The following is a 25102-nucleotide window of genomic DNA, read 5'->3' as shown; positions in this document are numbered from 1 at the left end:
CACTACTCTTTATGGTTCGTCCCAACTTTGCATCATCTGCAAACAACTGAATATCTTCATCCAAATCTTCGCCAATATCATTAATATACAAGTAAAATAATAATGGCCCTAAAACAGACCCCTGAGGCACCCCACTAGTGACTTTCCTTTTCCTGGATATCGCACCCCCATACACAACTTGTTGATACCTATCAGATAGCCAGTCTCCAATCCTATGCACTAATCTAATATCCAACCCCATCTACTCTAGTTTGACTGTCAACTTATCATGAGGTACTCTATCAAAGCTTTTGCAAAATCCAAGTATATTACTGTGTATCCTTCTCCTCTGTCCAAGGAAGCAGTCACTTTATTGTAATAAGTAAGTAGATTGCTAAAACATGACCTCCCTTTAGCAAATCCATGCTGTCCATCAAAGATTATACAATTGTTGTCAAGCCAACTCTGGTTCCTAGTTCTCACAAGCTTCTTCAACAACTTAACCACAACACCTGACACAGAGATAGGCCTATAGTTTGATGCTTGAGTTCGATCACCTCTTTTATGAAGTGGCACAATCTTGCCCTCCTTCCACTCCTTAGGAACTTGACCAAGTACACGACTCATATTAAAAAATATGTCAAGGCAGTTGTCAACTCTCTAGCACATTCCTACAGAATATGCTGTGATATATTATCAAGTCCCACAGCCTTATTTACATCTAGTTTACTCAACTCCCCAAACACCTCTTGCTCACTTACAGTCAGTCTCTCCTCCCCATCATCAACTGCTCTCAATTTCTCAGTGAAGTCACATTCACAAGATTGAAAGATCTTTATGAACTGCTCATTAAGTATCTCCACCACACATTCTGCAACAGCTGTCTTTATACCATTTCCTCTAATCAGTGTCATCCTTCCATAATCATTCTTTCCTTTGTTGGCTGCATATCGAAAGAACTCCCTAGGATTCTTTCTGGTTTCATTAGCTAACTGCTGTTCATACCTCTCTTTTGCTACTCTCACCAACCAAGTCACCCCCCTTGCCTGGTCTTTGTAGACCTCATGAAATTGGTTACTTCCACTTCTCTTATGCTGCCTCCACAATGCCCTTTTTCTCTGTATCGCATGCTTAATCTCTTTATTCATCCATCTCACATCTACCTTATTTAACCTTCTCACCCTTGGAATACATTTAGACGTTGCATCTACAAGATAGTTTTTGAAAATCCCCCAAGCTGCATTGATCTCTTTTCCAGCTAACTCCTCATTCCATGCTACACCCGCAAGCTGTCTCCTGAGCTCTTCATAATCTCCCCCTTGTAGTTCCACATATACCCTTTTCTCACGGGGATCCTTGCACTGCTGGCAACCACCCAGGTAATCACCTCATGGTCTCTTTCACCAATTGATGGATGATTTGACACCTCATTTATAATTATATCCTCTGATGAGATGACCAAATCCAAGACCCTCAATCTTCGTGTGCCCTCTGTTACATACTGTCTAAGGTAGTTATCCCTCAAAAACTCCAGAAACTCATTTTCTTTACTTCCAGTTGCTTTCTCTTCATTCCAGTCTATATTGCCATAATTAAAATCACCCATAATGATCACCCTTTTCTTATTTGCTTGGCTAATTTGACTATACATTTCACTATCACCACCACCATCCACATTACCAGGTCTATAACAACATCCCACCAAGTATTTGATTCTATTCACCTCTATCTTACACCATACTGCCTCAAAACCACTGGCCCTATTTCCCTCTTGTATCTCTACCTTGTATGGACATAACTCTTTCTCTATCATCAATAGCACTCCCCCATCCCTTTTTACCCCTTCTATCCTCACGAAACATATCATACCCTTCCATCTCTATTCCTGTCAGGATGTCGTCCTCATCTAACCATGTCTCACTTATTCCGACAATCTTTGGGTGAACAGACGCAATTAGTGTAACCATTTCATCCGCCTTGTTTCTTATACTTCTGGCATTGGGATACAAACACAACAGCTCATTTTTGGCTCTACAGCTAGTTCCACTGATACCACTCACACGATGTGATTTCTCCATGCTGGACTGCGGCCATTTCCGTTTCTACTTCTTCATTTTAGAACCCTTTTCAATTCCATCTGTTTCCTCTTGATCCCTTGTCATCCCATTTCTTTCCTGCCTACACATGCTCTCACCTTCTCTTGGAGCATCCACCTTTCTCACGCTGTGTACCCCTGTCCACCCTGAGCCTCTCCGTTTCCCTGCTCCTCTTGCACACCCATTCTCTCATTTTCTATACTCATACCACTCACTTCCCCATTCATATCCACTTCTTCAATCTCTCCATTTTACTCTCCTGCTCTTCCACATCACTCCCCCTCTCGATCTGATTCATTCTCTCTATTCACTTCTCTACCTTCCAGCAGCAGTCTCTCCAAGCGACTCACACCATAACCACTCAAATGCAGTCCATCGCTCCCATACAGCTCACTTTCCCTGTAACTCATTCTACACATTATCAAACTGTACTCCCATCTTCTCACACATTTCAGCCAGAATATCATTCATAATCCTTGCCCTCTGCCTCATTTCACCACAGTCATACCTAGTCAAAACACTGACTACCCTTGCTGTCACACTATTCTCTTTTATCTTTCCAAGCAGCCTCCCAATATTCATTCTGACATGCTCTTTGTTCTCTCTCAAATCATTTGTACCAAATAATACTATTAACCCTTTTGCTCGCTCCCGCCTCATATCCAATGCCTCAATCACTCTACTCATTTTATCATCTGGAAAACATACCTTGTGCATTTTATCCTCTAGCACACCTTTAATAATGGAATTGCCATACAACGCCATTCGCTCATCTTTCGTTAACTCTTTCATGCCATCAGGATTTATTTTAATAGTTTTGATCTGAATTCTCTTTTCCCTGAATTTCATTCCTCATCCATTTCATTTCTTGCCTCATCCAATCCAATTCACTTTCTGAATCTTGCGACACATTCTCTCTATCATTAAATCTTTCTAACTCTCGACCCCCTCTTCTCACTTTCCTTCTCATTCATCATTCTTTGTTTCCGTACTTTCGGACTAACATGCGTCCAACTTTCGCTATCATTCTTCTTACTTTTACTCTCATTCATCTTTCTTTGTTTCAGTACTTTCAGTCCAACTTTCGCCATCTTTATTCTTTCGATTTTTTTCACTTGCGATTTCTGCGGCACACCATTTCTAGTTTCATTCGTTCTCTCAATTTCATTTCTTTTCGCCACATTCGCCTCACTTTCGTCCCTTTTAACATCCGTCGTGGTTTTCAAATCGCTCTTTTTCTTTTTTCCTGATTTTTTAACATTTTTTTGCCTCTCTTTCAAACATGCACTTGCGACACAATTGTTACTAACACTTTCTGTCATCAATTTCATTTTCCAATTATTATTATTATTTGACACCTCAAGGGAGTCCAAAGACTCATCGAGGGAGGGTACCTACTGTACAACTGTCCACCACTCTCATTCCACTAACTACGGCAACGCCATCTACTGCCAACCACCACCACTAGTATTTCCACAGATAATCACAAACATCCATGCCCATGCTGGGATTCGAACCTGCAGCCTTTTGGTTGGAGAGTGGATACGCTAACCACTCCGCCAGCCAGGCTTATTTCTTCTGTGATACATTTTCTGATCGTTTTGCACAATTCAGTATTATCCTGTAGGTTATTTGATTGTTTCATTTTTCTTCATTACTTCATAAGTTACTTTGTTTCTTCAGAAATTTTGTCTTGTTTCTGTTCTGTGGTACCAGCTATTTCAAGTGAGCATTGTAAAAAGTTTTGGGTAATAATGTCATTACTTTCTGATGGATCAGCATTGTCATCTATAATAGTTTGAATCTGTTGTTTATTTAATGTTAGGATATCATCATCATCATGCTTGTCAAGGATTTAGGCCTAGAGTGGCCTGTTCTGGCCTTAGAATCATCATTGACTCTTTTTCCTAGTGGTGTGTAATTTAAGGCTTGTTCTGGTAATCTTTCTGTTTTCATTCTTTCAATGTGTTCCATCCATTTTTGTTTATATTTTTTAATTTTTTCTATTACTGATTCCTGATTTAATTCTTTCATAGTTTCTTCATTTCTTTTGTGATAAAATAGAGTATACTTTGCAGTTTTTCTCATAAACTTCATTTCTGCTGTTGTTAATCTTTGTCTTTTTGTTTTATTGTCCAGATTTCGCTTCCATACATTAAGACTGGTAGGGCTAATGTATTGTATACTTTTAGTCTGGTTTGTTTTTGAACTAGGTTAGGTTTAAATATAGAGTTAATCACACCTGTTATTTTTAAATATTTTGCAATTTTTAGCTTTTTATCTTTTCATTTTCATATGTAATCATACATCTTAGATAGTTAAATGAATTCACCTGTTCTAAAATCTTATCTATTACTATTTTAGTTCTTACTGGATCTTGTCTTTAAAGGCCATCATTTTTGATTTTTCTGTTGATATTATCATTCCATAATCTTTGACTATCTCATTTAAATTTAAAATAACTTTCTGTAAGTTATCTTCAGAATTCGTAATTATTATTTGGTCATCGGCAAAAAAGGAGACTGTTTAAGTTCACAGTAGGTGAACTTAAACAGTCCATTTTATTATTATTTCATTTAGATAAATATTAAAAAGAGTTGCTGAAAGGGGTCATTCTTGTCAGACTCCTCGGTTTATCTCTCTCAGATATCATAGTTTATAATTTAATCTTATTTATATTTGATTATTTTAATATATATTTATGATAGCTTTATAATATTACTTGGTATTTGTCTTTCTTTTAATATATCAAATAAAATGGTTCTTTTAACTTTGTCAAATGCTTTTTCAAAGTCAGTAAATGTAATATGTGTTTCTAAATTGTATTCTCTTCTTTTCTTTATTATTAATTTTAGGCAAAAGGCCAGGTCTGTAAATGATCATCCTTTTCTGAATCGATTCTATACTTCTAAAATAAAGTTTTCAGAATATTTTATTAGTTTGTTATTTAAAATTCTGCTATATATTTTGTAACAGGAATTTAGAATATTTATACCTTTATAATTTTTAGGGTCATCTCTACTACCTTTTTTAAAGATAGGGATGACAATTGCCTTTTTCCATTTCATTAGTGGGTTACTTGTTGAATAGATTTTATTTAAAAATAATAGGAGTCTTTCTTTGAACCTTATTCCTGCATATTTATATAATCCTGAACCTAACTTATCTTCTCCAGGTGATTTTCCATTTCTTGTTTCTTTCAGGCTGATTTCAAATTCTTCTTTAGTTATTTCATTTTTATTAAATTATTATTATTATTATTATTATTATTCAGGCCTCCATGGAGGCAAAAGACTCATCACGGGAGGTTCTTCCTAGGAAACACAAAGTCTATCAAGACTCATCGTGGGAGGTCCCTCCTAGGAAACACACAGTCTATTATACCACTCCTTGACCGTTCTCACTCGAGAACAGTCAAAAATCATTGACCGTTCTCGCTCTCGCCATTCTCAGGCAACATTTCATGGTTCAGCCACCCTCCATGCAAAGAAACCACTCCTCACTCTCTTGCTCACAGTTTCCTTTCCTTTCCTTGACCCCTTGTCATCATTCCTTCTTGCTGTTCAACCAAGCGAAAGAACTCCCCAGTGTCAAGCCTGTAACCACCTCTCAACAGTTTAAAAGTCTCAATCATATCACCTCTCCTTCTTCTATCGACCAAACTCTGCAGTCCACATTCCCTCGGCCGATCCTCATAACTAACATTGCACAGTCCTGAAACCATCTTTGTTATCTGCTTTTTGTACCCTTTCCACAGTTACTTTATCCCCTTTAAATTCTGGGGACTAAATCTGAGAACAATAGTCTAAGTGTGGTCTGATAAGGGTCTTATACAACGGAATGTAACTCTTTTATCTCTGCAGGTCAGCGTCCTTCTCATTATTGCAGCAATCCTCTGTTACCTTCACCACCTTTCCAATCTGTCCCCTGAATTTCAGGTTTCTATCAATCATCAACCCCAGATCTCTCGTCTCCCCCTACTTCCGCCAGTATAGCTCCTCCAATAGAATATGCAGCATCCCATCGATGTGTCCCCCAAACCTCAAGACCTTACATTTTGCTGCATTAAACCGACACCTCCCCCCATTCATTTGCCCATCTGTCTAGCTTATTCAAATCCTCTTGCATGACTACCACATCTGCACTATTACTAATAACCCTTCCCAGCTTCGCATCATCTGCAAACAACTGAATATCCCTCTGCAATCCACTGACAGTGTCATTGATATAAAGGTTAAACAATATATAGTTCGCCCACCGATTAGAGGTCCCTCGACACTTCTGCGCATCTCAGAAAAAGGAGAACCCATTCCGATGATAGGGTAATCAGTCCGTATTGTGGGATTAGTTGTTTATTATTACCGGTCGGAAAATTAACTTCTCTTTTATGATTATTGTAGTTAACTATGTTGCTTGTATAACAGTTGGAAAATTTTACCTATAAAGCACGTAATTTCGCGTGTTGGCGACCAATTCGGACGTCATTCATTTCTTTCTCCCCTTCAGCATGAATCGACTATTCTTGGAAAGACGCGAAGCAGGGACCTACAAACGGTGGGCGAACTATAGGTCCCAGTACTGAGCCCTGTGGGACCCCACTTGTAATCCTTTGCCTCCTTGAAACTGTCCCTCCATACACAACTCTTTGATACCTATCGGACAGCCAATCCTGAATCCAGTTGACCAACTTAACATCCAAATCAATGTGCTGGCAACTTAAATAACAGCTTATCACGTTGCACCCTGTCAAATGTCTTCGCTAAATCCAAGAAAATGGCAGTATATGCCTTTCCCTCATCTACTGCTCTTGTTACTTTATTATAAAAGGCTAGCATATTACTAAAAATAAGACCCCCCCCCCCCAACAAATCCATGTTGACTGTCACAGATAACATTACCCTCATCTGCCCAATGCTGTATACAGTCCCTCACTAATTTCTCCAAGATCTTAACAACTACTGATGACACACAAACTGGCCTATAATTAGACACTTCCAGTCTGCTACTGCTCTTATGCAGTAGCACTATCTTACCTTCCTTCTATTCCCTGGGCACCTTTCCCATAGCCAGTTTCATTGAAAAGCTAGTCAAAGGAGCTGTCAGTTCTTTAGCACATTCTCTCAAAGTTCTCTTAAATGTTTGCCAGTTATCTTTTTTAAAAGAACTATCTGTTCACAATTCTGTATAGAAATTTAGAAATTTTTCTAATTTCAATTCGGTGTTTAATTTTACATATTCTGTAGTATCTGTACTTAAATGTTTCAAAATCTTATATACATTGGATCTTATTTTATATAAATCATGTTCTAAATTAGAAACAAATTTGTTCCATGATTCTCTGCCTTTTTCTGACTTCTCTTTTAGCTATGGCACTTATTCTTTTATATTCTATTTCATCTTTGAATCTTTTGCTGCTTAACCATTTATAATAGGTTTCTTTTTTCATTTTGATTATTTCTTTCATTGTATCATCACATATCTTCAGTTTTTTTCTTTTTATTAAATTTTTTGGTCTTTCCTATGCTTTCATTTGCTGCTGTATTTAGTATCGTTTTTATATTATGCCATTCTATTTCTTCATTTTGTTTTATCTAAATATTGATTAACTCTTCGTTCATATAGCCATTCTATATTTGTGTCATTTAATAATCTAGTTTTATAAACAAAATGTTTAAATTTTCTTTCTGTTCTTGTTATTTGTATCCATATTGGTGATAATCTTAATTTTATTTTAATGAGGAGGTGATCACTATTTATTTCATATCCTCTGTGATCTCTAACATCTAAAGAGAAGTTTGATATATTTTCATTTAAGATAAAGTAATGTAATATTAATTTCCATCCTCTTGCTGCCCAAGTACATTTATGTATGTCTTTATGTTTATGGAAAGAATTCATTATTTTAAAGTTATTATAAACTACAGAGTCAATCAATTTTTTACCATTCCTGTTTAGAGTATGTTCTCCATATATTCCTATATTATTATTAATTTTCATGTTTCCAATTCTTGCATTTAAGTCACTTGCTAATATTACATAATCATTAGATATATGAAGAGCTCCTAGGAGCTAAGTTCACATTATGGGTAAATATCAAGAATAGTGATCGGAGCTTGCTCCACCTTAGACATGAGTTGCCTCAGCTTGCTCCACCTTAGACATGAGTTGCCTCAGCTTGCCCTACCTTTAGGGTCAGTTGCTGCAGTATCCAGGTATTTGCTTATGCTTGGAATCGCCGAACTTTATATAGTTTCTACTATATTCGGCATGAAACTCTTTGAGTTTCTTATTCGGCTAAGAAACGATATGGGATGTAATATCCCTTAACTTAAACATTACATAATCATTTTTATTTATTTTATTATATGTATTTTGTAACTGATTATAAAATTCAATATTATCATCTTCTCTTCCTTCTTCTGGCAAAATTAAACAATTATTGTTAAATAACTGCTATCTGTTTTTATTCTAGCTTCTATTATTCATTCATTCCATACTTTATAATATTTTAATTGTTTTGAAAGGGAATTATGAATCCAAATCATAACACCTGCTTGTGCTCTTTGGTCTCTGTCAACTCCACTATATATTACATTAAAAGTTTCAGTTCTCATGGTTCATTTTAATTTCTTCTTTGTTTCAGTGATTACTGCGATTTGAAAATTTCTTTTATTTAATATTTGGTCTAATTCTATTTCTTTATATGCTATTCCTCTTATGTTCCAGTTTGCTATATGCATTATATTTGTCGTTTCCATTTTCTTTTTACCTTTTCCATTCAAGGGTCATTTTCCATAGATTCATTTTGATTACCTTTCTCTGTTGGCTTAAAAGTAGATTAATGTTCTCCATGTTAGGTGACTAGCCTGGTGATGGATAGTCCAGTGGTAGAGCTGACACCTTAGGGCTTCTGAACTAGCCTTCTAGGAGGAATAGGGTATACTGAAGGGGGAAAGAGTAGATTATAGAGGGGACACAGATATAGGCCAGAAATGGAAAGACCCCATAGCCCTCAAGTACTCTAATAGCATAAGGATCATAAAATAAGAAGAGTTGGCTGACTTTTTTTTCAAAAGTCTATCACCCAAGTGAGGATATCTCTATACCTATAGCAATACCTAATGTGAGAATTGAAGCTAAAGAATCAGAGGTATTAAATATATCGCAAAACCTAAATGCAAACACTGCGGTAGGCTTAGATGGAATATCAGCTCGGGTGTTGCGTGAATGTGCAAATGAATTGTCAACCCCTCTTACCTGGATATTTAATTTAAGTTTGAACTCTGGTATGGTCCCTAGGGAGTGGAAGTTAGGCAAAGTGGTTCCTTTGCATAAGGGTGGCTCTAAAACTGCGGTATTGAATTACAGACCAATCACCATCTCAGGAGTAGTGGTAAAAGTATTGGAAAAGTTGGTTAAAGACAAAATTCAAGAATGGGTGGATCAGGATATGATACTCTATAGAGGCCAACATGGTTTTGTTAAAGGTAGATCCTGCCTTAGCAATCTATTAACTATTCATAATAGGATAACATCCGAGTTGGACAAAGGAACTGGCTACACAGTGGTACTTCTGGATTTCGCTAAGGCTTTTGACAGGATACCCCATAGAACACTGTTACGCAAATTGGAGCAGATGGGAATGGATATTAAATTGGTGATATGGATAGGAGAATGGCTCAGGGAGAGATACCATAAGGTGGTGTATGGAGGAGCCGAGTCCAGAATGAGGCAGGTGACCAGTGGTGTGCCTCAGGGCTCTGTGCTTGGGCCAATGTTGTTTAATTTATATATAAATGATATAGGAAATGGCTTAAAGGGAGATATTCAGTTGTTTGCTGATGATGCAAAGTTGTGTAGTGCAATAAAAAATCAAGCTGATGTTGAAAGTTTGCAGGAGGATTTAAATAAGCTGGTAAAATGGGCAAAAGAAAATGGATGTCAGTTCAATGTGGAAAAGTGTAAAGTCATGCATTTTGGGATTAAAAGATTACCAGCTGTGTACTACATCGATGGAAAGGTACTCCAAGAGATTGATGAGGCTAGGGACTTAGGGGTATTGGTAGATAGGGAGATGAAGTTCAGAGGACACATTGCTAAGGTGTCCAAGATTGCACATAGGATTACTTGGTTGTTGAGGAACACACTGACATCCAGAGATAAGGAGGTTATTATTCCCCTTTATAAAGCATTGATACTTCCACATTTGGATTACTGTGCTCAGGTCTGGTCACCTGGATTCCTTGGAGATGAGGAGGCTGTGGAGAGGGTTCAGAGAAGAGTGACCAAGTTGGTGAGTGATATAAAAAATGCTCCCTACATTGATAGATTGAGAGCTTGTGGATTGCAGAGATTGGTTGATAGGCGAAGAAGAGGGGATATGATAGAAACATTCAAATTACTAAAAGGTTTTTATAGGATTGATGCAGGGGAAATGTTTCAGCTGTGTGATAGTGATGGAAGAACAAGAGGTCATCTCTGGAAATTAAAGAAGAGTGTGGTTAACAAAGGTGTCAGAACAAGGTTTTTTGCCTGGAGGGTGGTGAATGAGTGGAATTCATTGCCTGACTTAGTTGTGAGCTCTTCGTCTGTAAATGAATTCAAGAAGAGATATGACAGATATTGTTTTGCTAGTTTGGGTCTCCCGCGATGAGTCTACTGACTCCATGGAGATACCCGTAATAATAATAATAATAAAGACCTTATAAGAAAGATTAAAGTGAGTGGATCTTCCTCAAAGAAGAGGATAGATCCAGCTAGGCAACTATGGAAGTGCCACTTCCCTTACAATCAAGATGATTGCACCTGTTGGTCTGCGAGTCCTTATTCAATATATTTGGACCACCCCCACCATATCTGATGAGCTCTCCTATCTGCCATCCAGGGAATGTTTCAAATGTTGGAATATATCTTTTTTTTAATGTTTGAATTTGTGTACATCTATGTTTTGCTTTGACCTTCGAAACATTTTCTTCTTTCTTTTTGGCAATTTATTTGGATTTTGTTGTGTATCATACGATGGTCACTTCCAATGTTGAAGGTGTTTATAATGGAGCAGTCTTGAAAGGTGTTTTTCTTATTGCTGAGGATAAAGTCAATTTCACTAGTTTTTCCATTAGGACTTTTCCATGTCCACTTCCTATGTGTTTTTTTCTTGAAAAATGAATTCATGATGTACAGGTTTTCTTTTTCTGCAAATTCTATCGACCTTGCTCCTCTGTCATCTTTCATGCCATATTCAAAATTTGCCATTGAACTTGCATCTGATTGTTGTATGCTAATTCTAGCATTAAAGTCTCCCATTACAATTCTGAAATTATGTTTTCCTTTATTGTAGAGTTGGGATATATCATGATAGAAGGCTTCAATTTCTTCATCAGTATGACATATTGTTGGTGCATAGACTTGGATGATCTTAAGAGTGTATCTTTTTTTTTTTTTTGAGATTTGAACAACAATACTTGCTATTCATTCAGATATACTGTCAAATTCTGTTATGTTGTTCTTCAGTTTTTTGTTGATCATGAATCCAACTCCAGTGATTCTTTCCTTATCTTGGCCTTTATAATACAGTATGTCTCTGTTTTTTAATTAATGAATTTCTTCACTATTACGCCTAACTTCACACAGTCCAAGAATGTCCCATTTTAGTCACTTTGGCTCTTCAGTTAGCTGTGCTTCACTGCTCAGTCCTACAGTTTAAAGTTCCAGTGGTAGAATGATCTGGTTATCCAGGGATTCTTAGCACCCTCTGCCTTCATATTTAACTGCCTGCTGCTGTAGGTAGTAACAATCTGGCCTCCAGGGAATGAGGGCCATTATTTCTGTTTGATTCATTTTAGAATTATTTAATAATTATTAAATTAATTAATTTAATAAATTATTTATTAAATACTTAAAGATATTTCATGCAGGCAGGTGATATAAAAGCTTGATTGAGGTTTGAATGGTGTAAGCAGGAGGTATACAAAGAATTAACTTGATATTTAAATAGTAAACCTTTGTGACATGTTGATGTCACAGTATGATGAGCTGTGTGTATGACAAAAGGGAATTCCTAGATGAGTCTTTGACTCCATGGGGGTCTTAGGATAATTATAATTAACAGTGCTCTTAAGCAGGTTGCAATCTTTAACTTAAAAGGGTTCGTAAGGAATGGAAAGAAGATGAAATAGCTCTGCTCCATAAAGCTGTCGTAAAAATGGACTTATCACATCATGGACCCATTTTGAAACACACAACATATCTGAAGTGGAAGTTTTCAAGACTAGGAAACAGTACAGTATATTAGGAATAGTGTGCATAAAAGTAGCATAAATTATTTAGATGTGTGACTGACTTTGAAAGTTGATTGATTGAGTGGCTGTAGAATGGATGTTTGCAAACGTTAGCTGGTAGACAATTTTCATTTTCCACTGTGAGACTACTACCACTCTGCTTATTGGAGCCCTGAATTGGCTTGAGAAAAGTCTCTTGAGCAGTTCCTGGATTATCTAAGAAATAGTCCACTCACAGTACTAAATATACTGTAGGTTTGCAACCTTTTGATGGTTGCAAACTTAAGTATCTGGTCCACTCATCCTTACAAACTACACTTACACATCTTCTATGGATGACCCCTAGTTCTCTATTTGTCATATATTGAAAAATTTCCTTTGTATCAATATTATAAATTGGTTCACCTCCTTTTAATATCTTAAAAGTTCTTATAATGTCCCCTCTTTTCTGCCTATCAGCTAAACTTTGTAATCCACAAACTTTCACCCTATCCTCATAGAAAGCATTCCACAGACCTGTCACCAGCTTATTCACTCTTCTTTGAATCGTCGATCACTTCTTAGTCCCTAAGAAGAAACCCAGGTTACCAAATCTGTGCACAGTAGCAAGATGTGGTCCAACCATAGTTTTCTAAAGATGGCTAATAACTTTGCTATCTTTACTTGTTGGTATTTTTTTTTCCACAATGCCAGTTTACTTAAATCATCCTGCAGGATATCTACATCACCTTTATTAAGTATCGCTTTTCTTTGTTTTGCATCATCAGCAAACAACTAAATATCCCTTCTTGAATCTTTCCCTATGTCATTGATATACAAATTAAAGAGTAGTGGCAATAGTACATTACCCTGAGGTACTCTACTAGTCACCATCATTCTCCTAGATTCCACTCCACCATATACTACTCTCTGGTGTCTGTCTGTAACCCCCCCCCCCCATCCATGCCAGCATCATATCCAATCACATTTGCTCCAACTTTTGTAATAGTTTTCCATGGTATTCTGTCAAATGCCTTTGCAAAATGCAGCAATATCATGGTGTAGCCATTGCCTTTATCTAAATCTACTGTCACTTTACACAGTATGTCTGTTAAGTAATGAGACAACAGTTATATCAAAACAAAGACCTATTGGAATTGTCAATTACACAGATTCAAAATAATCTTCCTCCGATTCTACACAATGTTTACAACTATCATACAGGTGTTTGAAGGGTCGGTGGAAATTCTAAATGGAAACCTCCTTCAGTATCTTTGGGAAGAGGAAGAAGTCTGTGGAGCCAAATCTGGTGAATGGGGAGGGGCGTAATTTCTGGTTTCGAAGCCAGAAACTGCTTCACAGACAGTATGTGGACATGTTGTTGTTGTGCAAAAGAAACCAATTATTGTTGTGGAACGGTTCTATTAATCTCATTACATAACAAGCACACTGTGTGTATTATAAAATGTGAATAAATTACTAAGACAGGAGCTACCCTTTACAAAACCATGCTTCCCACTATAGAGTATCGCATCCCTAATCACCCAATGTTGGATTTTACCTTTAACCAATTTTCCAATACTTTAACAACTACTCCTGATATATTAATTGATCTAGTGTTTGCTTTTTCTGTATTCGAACAACCTTTATGCAATGGAACTGTCTTACTCTCTTTCCACTCCTCTGTAACCCTTCCAGAGCTGACAGATTGACAACCTCATCAGAGGCATTGTCAATTTTCTAGCACATTCATGCAGTACATGGTCTGACATGATTGTATTCGCATTGATATTTTTCAATATGCCGAATATCTCTTCATTTACCTGAATTTTGATATGCCTGTCACATTAGCAACTGCAAATTCTTCACCTGGATGATACACCTTTGCAAAATGATCACTGCAACTCAACTATTTCTTTTGTCTCTGTCATCTTCCCATTATGAGCATTTAAAGTCATTCTACCATATTCATTTTTCTTCTTACTTGCCACAGTGAAAAAAACTCTTTTGGGTTTACTTTGTCCTGGCTAGCTAGTTTTCTCATAATCTGATTTGGCCTGCCTTACAAACTAATCACTCTTCTGGCTTGCACTTTGTGCTGATCACTTTTTTCTTTATATTCCCTCTGCAGTGGTTTTTTTATTTTATTTTTTTATTTTTTTATATATATATATATATCTGTCTTGGAGCAACCTTTACTCAATGGAACTGTCTTATCCTCTTTCCACTCATACACTTAATTCCTAATTGGTTTATTATTATTATTATTATTATTCAGGCCTCCAAGGAGTCAAAAGACTCATCGAGGGAGGTCCTTCCTAAGACATAAAGCCTGTCAAGACTCACTGAGGGGAGGTCCCCCCCTGAGAAACACAAAGTCCATCATACCACTCTTTAAACTCACTGACCTTTCTCGCTCCCACCACTCCATCAGGCAATGCATTCCACGGCTCAACCACCCTCCACACAAAGGAACCACTCCTTACCCTCTTGCTCACAGTTTCCTTTCGTAACTTCCAGGGATGGCCTCTTGTCATCACTCCTTCCCGCTGATCAACCAAGCGAAAGAACTCCCCAGTGTCAACCCTGTAACCACCTCTCAACAGTTTAAAAGTCTCAATCATATCACCTCTCCTTCTTCTATCCACCAAACTCTGCAGTCCACATTCTCTCAGCCGATCCTCATAACTATCCTTGTACAGTCCTGAAACCATCTTTGTCATCCGTCTTTGTATCCTTTCCACAGTTAATTTATCCCCTTCAAATCCTGGGGACCAAATCTGAGAACAATAGTCCAAGTGTGGTCTGATCAGAGACTTATACAACGGAATGATAACCCTCTTATCTCTGCAGGTCAGTGTCCTTCTCATAATAGCAGCAATCCTCCGTGTTACCTTCACCACCTTTGCAATATGTCCCCTAAACTTCAGGTTTCCATCAATCATCAACCCCAGATCTCTTGTCTCCCCTTCTTCCTCCAGTATAACTCCTCCTATAGAGTATGCAGCATCCCATCGATGTTTCCCAAACCTCAAGACCTTACATTTTGCTGCATTAAACTGACACCCCCATTCATTTGCCCATCTATCTAGCTTATTTAAATCCTCTTGCAGGGCTACCACATCTGCACTATTACTAATAATCCTTCCCAGCTTCGCATCATCTGCAAACAACTGAATATCCCCCTGCAATCCACTGGCTATGTCATTGATATAAAGGTTAAACAATATAGGTCCTAGTACTGAGCCCTGTGGGACCCCACTTGTAACCCTCTGCCTTCTGGAAACTGCTCCACCATACACAACTCTCTGATACCTATCAGACAGCCAATCCTGAATCCAGTTGACCAATCTGACATCCAGACCCATGTGCTGCAACTTAAATATCAGCTTATCATGTGGCACCCTGTCAAATGCCTTCGCCAAGTCTAAGAAAATTGCAGTATATGCCTTTCCCTCATCTAAATTTATCCTCCTGACTATGGGTGTGCAATCTGTTGCTGTTTCTCTCAGTCTCTGACCACTTTCCATGCACTACTGATATACTCTCTTTGTAGCTTTTCAAACCATGGCACTGTTCCAAGATGACTCCTAAGTCTGTCATAATTACCACCTTTATAGTTTAACATAAACCCTTTCTTGACAGAGAATTTCACATTTGGCAATTCCCAGAACAAGGCTACATAATCATGCTCTCCAGTTGGAGGCAGAGTGTCTACCTTGGTTCTGGATATCTTCTGATGCTATTATTATTATTATTATCTAAGAATTCCAGGGAGTCAAGGACTCATCGAGGGAGGCTATAAATCACCCAAACCAGCTGTCATACCTTCCCTTAAATTCATTCACACTAGATGCACTCACTACACAAAGGTAGACTATTCCACTTACTACTCTGTCAGAGAAATACCTAGCTCTTACTACTTTCTTGACTGTGAACAGACTTACTTTCATGGATGTCCCCATGTTTTCTCCCCACCTTCCATATCAATCAGACAATATCCTATAACACCCATTCAGAAGTTTATAGGCCTCTATCATAACACCCATCTTTCTCCTGTTAACCGGAGTCTGTAATCCACATGCTTGCAATCTGTCCCCATAATCTGGATATAATCTTTGTGACTCTTCTTTGCACCTTTTCCACAGCTTCTTTATTCCCTTGGAACCTAGGAGACCAAATCTGTGCACAATAATCCAGGTGTGATCTTATCAAGTCTTTATAAAGAGACAAATGACTTCCATATCCTTACATGTCAACTTTTGCTTCAATGTCGCAATTATCTTCTGAGTTGTATTTGCAACTTTTGCAGTGTGATCTGAACTTCAAATTCCTATCCACCCTTATGCCAAGATCCATAGCCTCATTAGTTTGTAGCATAACCCTGCTAATATAATATGCTGCTGGAAATTTCATCACACCAAAGTGTTACTAACATTAAACTGATAGCCATTTACTCAAATTTGCAGCCTATTGATATCATTCTGTAAGTGCTGGATATTAGTAGTAGCCCTGATTGTTCTCCCTATCCTCGCATCATCAACAATTAATTGCACATCTGATGTTAGATCCTTCTTGATGTCATTAATGTATACGTTAAACAACAATGGCAAGGATTGAACCCTGAGGTACATCACTAGTCACCTTAAATCTGGCAGATTCATATCCACTGTATACACACTTTTTGATATCTGTCTCAACCATCCACTGATCCAAGTCAAGAGTTTATATTCCAATCCCATATTCTCCAGTTTATGCAATAGCCTTTCATGTATAAAATGCCTTTAGCAAAGTCCAACATTATCATAGTTTATCCAACTTGGCCATAACATTGTTATAAAATATGAGCAAATTGTTAAAACGTGACCTTCCTTCAGTAAACCCATGCTGCTCTTTCTAGAATTTAACTTGTTTGTCTACCCATTTCTGATGCTGGTTCTTACCAACTCCTCTAAAATTTTCACTACCACACCAGAGATACAAATAGGTCGGTAGTTAGACACATCAGTTTTTGCACCATCCTTGTATAGAACTATCATAAATTCCTGTGGTATCATTCGTGAGTTGAGACTTAAGTTATACAAACATGTGAAAGGCTTAGCCAATTTGGTTGAACATTCCTTTAGCAAATATGCTGATATTCTATCTGTCCCTATTGACAAATTTTTATCCATAATCGTGTGGACAGACTTATGTGTTCGTCGAACATGTTGTTTATTATTTTAACGGTATAATAGAACACAGAAACTAAGTAAATAATTAATTTATTAACTTGATGCTGATATTTCGCTGGTGTTATAACCAGCATCTTCAGAGCACAAAAACACTGTTTGTCACAATACGCGAGACTAAAACAACATGGTGTACTTAAACAAAATTGTAGCAGCAACACAAAGACTAGAGTCCTGATTTTGGCGCCCTCTATCTGAAACGTGAACAGATTAACACCACTCGCCTGGAATTAGCAAAAGCAAATGCAACCGTCAGCGCATTACGGGAATCACTGCATAATATTCTAAATACGGAACTTTGGCAGATCTTAGAGAACATCACTGACGCAACGGCAAAAAAAGAATTCGACAGAGTCAAAAACCGGCACCAAAATAAGTTTGAAAATCTCCAACAACGGAACACCATACAATGACTGCAATTACAACAAAACCTCGTCGTCGTGAATCTATCGTCACTCACCTTAAGCAAAGAAGCCACGACTGCTTTAAGTCGAGGGCACAACTTTGCCATAACTCCCAAGCAAGTTCCAAAAGCCAAAATAATGGCGTCCATCGAACGAGGAATATACGACCTGCCTCCAACAATAGCTAACAACATACGTTTAGATGTGGCCAACATCCTAATCAAGTCCAAGCCTCCCAAAAATAATATCCCACATAAGGAATTCATTGCTATAAAAGAGCTACACAACAACAGCCAGATTACCATAACAAAAGCAGACAAAGGAAATGCAACCGTGGTGATGGACACAATTGAATATGAAAACAAAATGCACACACTATTACAAGATCAGTCAACATACAAAATTATAGATCGCAATCCCACCAACACACAAAAGAATAAGGCACGAAAATTATTGAAAAAGTCACTTCCTGGCCCAAAGACACAGTTAACAAACTCAAACCCTTCCATGTTAAAACACCGAGGATCTATGGAGCACCAAAAATTCTCAAACCAGGCACACCCCTACGGCCAATTGTGGACAGTATAAATAGTCCCACATACAAACTGGCTAGACATTTAGCAAAGCTACTAGCCACTCTCACTAACAATTCTCCCTCCTTTGTCAAAAATTCAGCACACCTAAAAAGCATCTTACAACACCTTACCCTAAAAAGCTCAGACTTAATAGTAAGCTTTGACATCACTTCACTATTCACAAATGTACCACTAATAGAAACCCTCAATCTACTGAAGTCACACTTCCCCCTGATATATTTGAACTATTCAAATTCACAATACATGCAGGATATTTCACATGGAAAGGGAAAATATACAAACAAATTGATGGGACAGCCATGGGCTCCCCCCCCCCCCCCCCCCAGCCAACTTTTACATAGAACACCTGGAAAAACAAGCAATCAATACAGCCACTCTCAAACCAACACTTTGGCTACGCTATGTTGATGATGTGTTTGCTATTTGGCCACATGGCCCTGAGACATTGAAAACATTCTTAGCACATTTAAATAGCCAACATCCAAAAATCCACTTTACTATGGAACTGGAAGCCAACAACTGTCTGCCCTTCCTGGATACACTCATCACACGTCTCCCAGATGGTTCCTTATCATTTTCAGTTTTTAGAAAACCCACACATACAGGCAGATACTTACACAAACAATCACACCATCATCCTTCTCAACAATATGGCATATTAAAAACGCTAACCCATAGAGCGAGAGCAATCTGTTCCAATGTCAAGGCTCTTACTGCTGAACTGACTCACTTACACCACACCTTCTTGGCCAACGGCTACAATCCACATAATATAAACAAAATACTAAACACTCCTAAGAAACCCCTCCCACTATCCACCACAGAGAACTACAACAAAACAGTCACCATCCCTTACATTAAAGGCACATCCGAAAAGATCTCAAGAATCCTCAATAAACATAAACTACGCACTACATTTAGACCATGTAGCAAATTAGCCACCCTCATCCGCTCACCCAAGGACAGCATTCCTCCTTTATCACATCCAGGAGTCTACCAAGTACCCTGCTCATGCAATCAAGCCTACTATGGTCAAACAGGAAGAACTGTGAATATCCGCATCAGCGAACATAAAAGATACGTCCGGAATTATCATTATGGGAAGTCGGGCCTAGCAGACCATGCTCTGGATACCCCTGCACACAGGATCAACTGGACAAACACAAAAGTACTACACAGAAACCCGTATAAATCAGAGAGATTGTTCTTAGAGGCGACAGAAGCCCTAAAACACACTCCAAATCTCAACAAATATGGCTGTATTAACTTGCCGAAGATCTGGGAGACAGTCATATTAAGAAAAAACTAGCAGTTTTCTAGGACTCTAGTAAATATATGATAGCTTTTTTTTTTTTTTTTTTTTTTTTTTTTTTTTTTTTTTTTTTCCCTTCAGATAGAGGGTGCCAAAATCAGGACTCTAGTCTTTGTGTTGCTGCTACAATTTTGTTTAAGTACACCATGTTGTTTTAATCTCGCGTATTGTAACAAACAGTGTTTTTGTGCTCTGAAGATGCTGGTTATAACACCAGCGAAATATCAGCATCAAGTTAATAAATTAATTATTTACTTAGTTTCTGTGTTCTATTATACCGTTAAAATAATAAACAACAAATTCTTATCCAGGTTATGCAACAGCTCTTCAACCTCATTTCATGCACCTCTAGCTCTTCATCCAATGTAGCAGTAGCACTGTATACCATGTTGCATACACCTGGTTGATATATCTTAGCAAAGTGAGCACTCATTAATTGTGCAATCTCATTATCTTTTGACACTAGAGTACCATCTGCATTTAGTAAAGTTATTTTCCCACTTTCATTCTTTCTTTTTCTTGTGGCATAACAATAAAATTCTTTTGGATTGCCTTTAGGCTACATAGCCAATTTCTTTTCATACTCCGATTTAGCTTTCCGCACAGTACTTGTTATTTTTCTGGCCTGCACTTTATGTATTTCATAACACCTCTCACTCTTATTCTCACAATATTTTTTCCACCACATCATCATCTTGTGGACCTCTTTCTTAATAAGATTGCACATCCATTTCGCTCTCAACCTATTTATTCTTTGAACACTAGGGATATAAGATACTGCTTTATTTAAGCACTTTTCAAAGGTTCCTATGGAGCTGACGTTTTTCCCATTTCAGTAACATACCATAGGACTAAAGATAGTATTCTCCTAAGTTGATCATAATTTCCAGTTTTGTAGTTCAGCATGTAACCTGTTCTAATGTGATCATCAATATAATTAGATACTTACCAAGAAAACACGACATGATCATTGTACCAACTGATGATAAGTTCCTTCTTTCACATGTTGGTTGAGAAAGCCGTCTTGCAACAATTCAATAAATTCCTCTACATTCTTATCACGAGATTTATCTTCTATACAATCATTATTTGGATAATTAAAGTCATCCATAACGATCACTTTTAGTACCCATAAGGCTAATTTGGCGATGCATTTCTTCATCCCCTGCAACTGAGCTACCAGGTCTGTAGCAACATCCTACCATATATTTCATTCTGTTAGCCTCTATTTCATACCAGATAACCTCAGACTCATTGCTACATGTGACATTGTTACCATCATTGTTTCCTTGTATTTCTACCCTAACTGGACTTAAGTTGCCTGATATCATTAGCAGTACTTCCCATCCTTTCTCTTCTGTCATTCCTAAAAATGGTATCTCCATTACACTCAGTCCCAGTTACCATGCCTGATTCTGATGGCCAGGTTTCACTAATACCAACAATCTTAGGCCACATCGTATTCATTAAAGCAACGAACTGAACCCCTTTGTTTCTAAAGCCCCTGATATTTTTGTATAGGTATAACAAATTGCCACGCAGCCTATTATAATTAGATATGCAATCTATTTGGCCTTGTTATAGAACTTATTCTTTTCCCTCCCTAGACATACTCAAAAGATCTTATTAGATCAAACACTCGCAAACCTTTTGACCCCTCCCCTTCTATAAATGTTATCCCTTAGCAATTATGTAAATTCTACTTCCATCTTGCCATGTCCCCTTTCTTCCTTCCACAGTCTATGTTCCCATAGCTGAAGTCCCCCATAATAATTGTTCAGCCTGTACTCATTGTATTAATCTCCTGATACATGGCATCTACATCTTCCTGTGGACCCCCCCCCCCCTAGTCTATAGCAGCACACAACAATGTATTTTGTCCTATTGTCTTCTATCTCATGCCAGGTGGCCTCAAATGAACCATCTCCCCAAGACTTAAAATCCTCTTTAACTTCTAATTTTCTTGGTTCTAATTTTTCAGCTATCATCAGCAATACCTCACCTCTTGTCCTATTACTTCTGTCATCCCTGAAAATACAATACCTGTTACATTCTGTCCCTGTAACTATATCAATTCCTGTCAACCAGGTAATTTTTTTTTTCATGGATAATTTTTGGTCAAGTCGAGCTGACCAATGCCAAAAACTCCTCTTCCCTTGTATCCACAATTACTCATGTGTAACGTCTTTACCACCCATTAGAATTTAGAAACCTGTGAAATCACATTCAGCATTGCATAATCATTTCTGTAGACACACTCATTTATCACAGGGGTGGCCAGACACGTGCTTGATTGTATCCTCCCTAATATTTCAAGTTTCTCTATTTTTGCACTTCTAAACTCTCACTAAACAACACTTTCTCTAAACATCCAACTCCAAAACCATTTAAATGCAGTCTGTCAGGCATATGTCCTTTCGTCCATCAAATTCACTCCATACATCAATAAACTGCACAATTTTCTCATTGACTCATTAAAAATCATTGCCCTTCTTCTCAATTCTGTTATATCATACTGAGGCAGCAAGCTCACAATTTTTACTTCTTTACACTTCATTTATGCTTCTTTCATCATCTCTCTTTTTTTTGCTTCCATTTACCTGACTGAGCATTTTCATTCCCCAAATCTATCCTCATAAGGTACATTTCAAAGTCTTAAAATTATATTTAATTTCTAGAAAGATGCACAGAAAATGTAACTAAGATAATTTTGCCACTTATGGAATGTTGTGAAGGTAGTCGTTCCCCGTAAAGGGAACGACTACCTTCTTGAGTTGACTGTAAATTTGATGAACTTCGCTGCTAAGTCAATATGTGTGTGTTCTGAACATGAGCTAAATTTTGTTTTTTCTTTATAGATATTCCACCTTATAATTCTGCAAGGCGATATGGTGAGTAAATAAAAATACACAGTATAATTATTTACTTGCTTAATTTTCTTTTCTAAATTCTGTTTTGGTTTGTAACTCTGAATCCTGTTATCAGTTTAACATTCAGTTTAAGGCTGTGCACTTAATTGTTTTGAAAAATCATTCGTAACACACTATCTCTTCATCCTGAAGGGTTACATCTGTGTTTTGTAACTTCATTTAACCTTAAAGAAGGAAACAGTTGCTGCATTAAGCAAATATTTCTGTTTAGAACACACATAGTCATCTCCATAACTTCCTTTTTTATATATACCATTGTAGTAATAGCTATGTTTTCTTTCAATAAAGAAAAAAAAGATATGCTCTGATTGCAAGCAGAGAAGAAACATCCTCTGTGTAACTATTTGTACAATTAGTTATACATTTAATTAATTATCACAGATAAAAGTTTTAGTATAATTAAAAATGTTATTTGAATACTTAAATAAAAATAAATAAATCATTGAAATAATTGAAAAGATGTTTCCTATGTGTACTGTAATGTACACATAGGAAACATCTCTTCAGTTATTTAGTTATTCAGTTATTATAGGAAACATTTATGGAGCATTATTTGACTTTTTGTACTTATATGTGAATTCATAACATGTTCACATGTCTGTTATATGAGTAATAATCATCATGTGGCATCTGTGGAATTAAGACTTATAGTGAGTAAATGTCACCTCAGGTTTCTTGAAGTGTAGTGGTGATGGTAAATGATTTAGGGATCATTGTTACCCTCAGTAGGGGGATAATAATGTTTTGCAAAGGTTAATTTCATGTGATCCCACTCTCCAAATAGTGAAATCATCTTCCTTGGAGACTTCAGTATTCATAATTCAAATTGGCTTTCTATCTCCAACTTAACAGATTAAGCTGGAAAAGATGATGAATTAATGCTAGTAATGAAGTTGAAAGATTTATAGCCATAAGGCAAAAAATAAGACTATGAAAAAACACTTAGCCTTACAGGCAAAGGGGAAATCCCAAAGAATTCTGTGTGCATGTAAAAGGGAATAATGACCATGGAGATTAAGCTTAGTGAATGTGTGAGGTAGGAAAGTGTCAGGCTGATTCAGAAATGGCTGAGCTATTAAGCAATCATTTTACTAAGATATACATCCCAGGTAGATCTATTAGCTATTAAGGAGCTGAGATTATACCTCAGCATAAAGATGGATAAGTTGGAAGTTTTAAAGCTATTGAAGACATCAGTGGGATTGGATGGGATATCACCAAGTGTGCTGAAGGAATGTGCAAGAGAATTAGCATTTCATTTGATGATTATTATTCAGTTATTCAGCTGGATTCTAAACAGGACAACTCCTAACGAATGAAAACAGGGCAAGGTAATTCTATTATGCAAAGGGTGAAACTAAAAAGGAAACGACTAAGTATAGACTAAACCATTTGTTATCTCTGGGGTAGTCGTTAGGATGTTGGATAAGCTAATTAAGATCTTCATCCAGAGGTTGTAGATAGCACCTTAATCCACTCCAGAGTATTACATAGCTTCGTTGAAGGTAGGTTTCCCTTGAGCAACTTGTGGTATATCCATTCCCCTTAACCAAACCGAGTTGCATAAAGAGAATGAATATTCCATCACCAAACTTCCATGTAGTCAAAAGACTCATTGCCAGAGGCTCACTTTTACACACAAACCCCATCAAACAGTGCTTTAAACTCAGTAAATGTATAGTATATGTTACAGTATACTATAATATATACTATAGTATAATGAGCATTCACCATAGTGTCAGTCATTGCATTCTCTTCACCAACCACTCTCCATGCAAATAATCTGTTCATGCTCATGCTCTCCTTATGCAGCTTCCAGGGATGTTCCAATGTTCTTGCCCCTCTTTCCTCATTCTCTGAAAAATTTCTTCCACATCAATCCTTGAACAATTTCAGCCTATAATTTGTAGCCTTAGCCTTATCACTACCTTTGTAAAGTGGAACAGTTTTACCTTCCTTCCACTCCTTTGGGACTTTTGCTACAAGACTTGTTAAATAGGTAGACCAAGGCCGACTTTCACCAACTTAAATGTCTCAATCATATCCCTTCTCTTCCTCTTATTCACAAGGTTTTGCAAATTGCATTTCCTCAATATTTCACATACCACCTTTTAGTCAGTCTTCTCTGGACTCTTTCCAATATATCCTCACTACCATGAAAACCAGGGGACCAAATCTGTGCATGATAATCCATACAAGGTTTATATAATGGAACCAGAACCTTTTTATTTCTGAACATTCAGTCCCCCCCCCCCCCGCATAATCTTGATGACTTCACAACTTGTGCAATGTGACTTC

The 25102-nt window shown here is 37.3% G+C and overlaps 1 protein-coding gene across 1 annotated transcript in view; it reads left to right on the top strand.

The window, feature by feature from the left end:
* The window catches only part of LOC150096825 (septin-7-like), a 394847-nt gene that overhangs the window by 15748 nt on the left and 353997 nt on the right, over positions 1 to 25102 (top strand). Inside the window, exon 2 of the mRNA XM_090407845.1 lies at positions 22733 to 22764. Coding sequence (XP_090263971.1) covers positions 22733 to 22764 — 32 coding nt within the window. The remainder of the gene's footprint in view (positions 1 to 22732; positions 22765 to 25102) is intronic.

Source organism: Typopeltis vanoorti, chromosome 18 (genome assembly GCF_054136105.1).
Source record: "Typopeltis vanoorti isolate ZY-2024b chromosome 18, IOZ_Tvanoo_1.0, whole genome shotgun sequence".
NCBI classification, from domain to species: Eukaryota; Metazoa; Arthropoda; class Arachnida; order Uropygi; family Thelyphonidae; genus Typopeltis; species Typopeltis vanoorti.
This window is presented reverse-complemented; position numbering and strand designations above follow the sequence as displayed.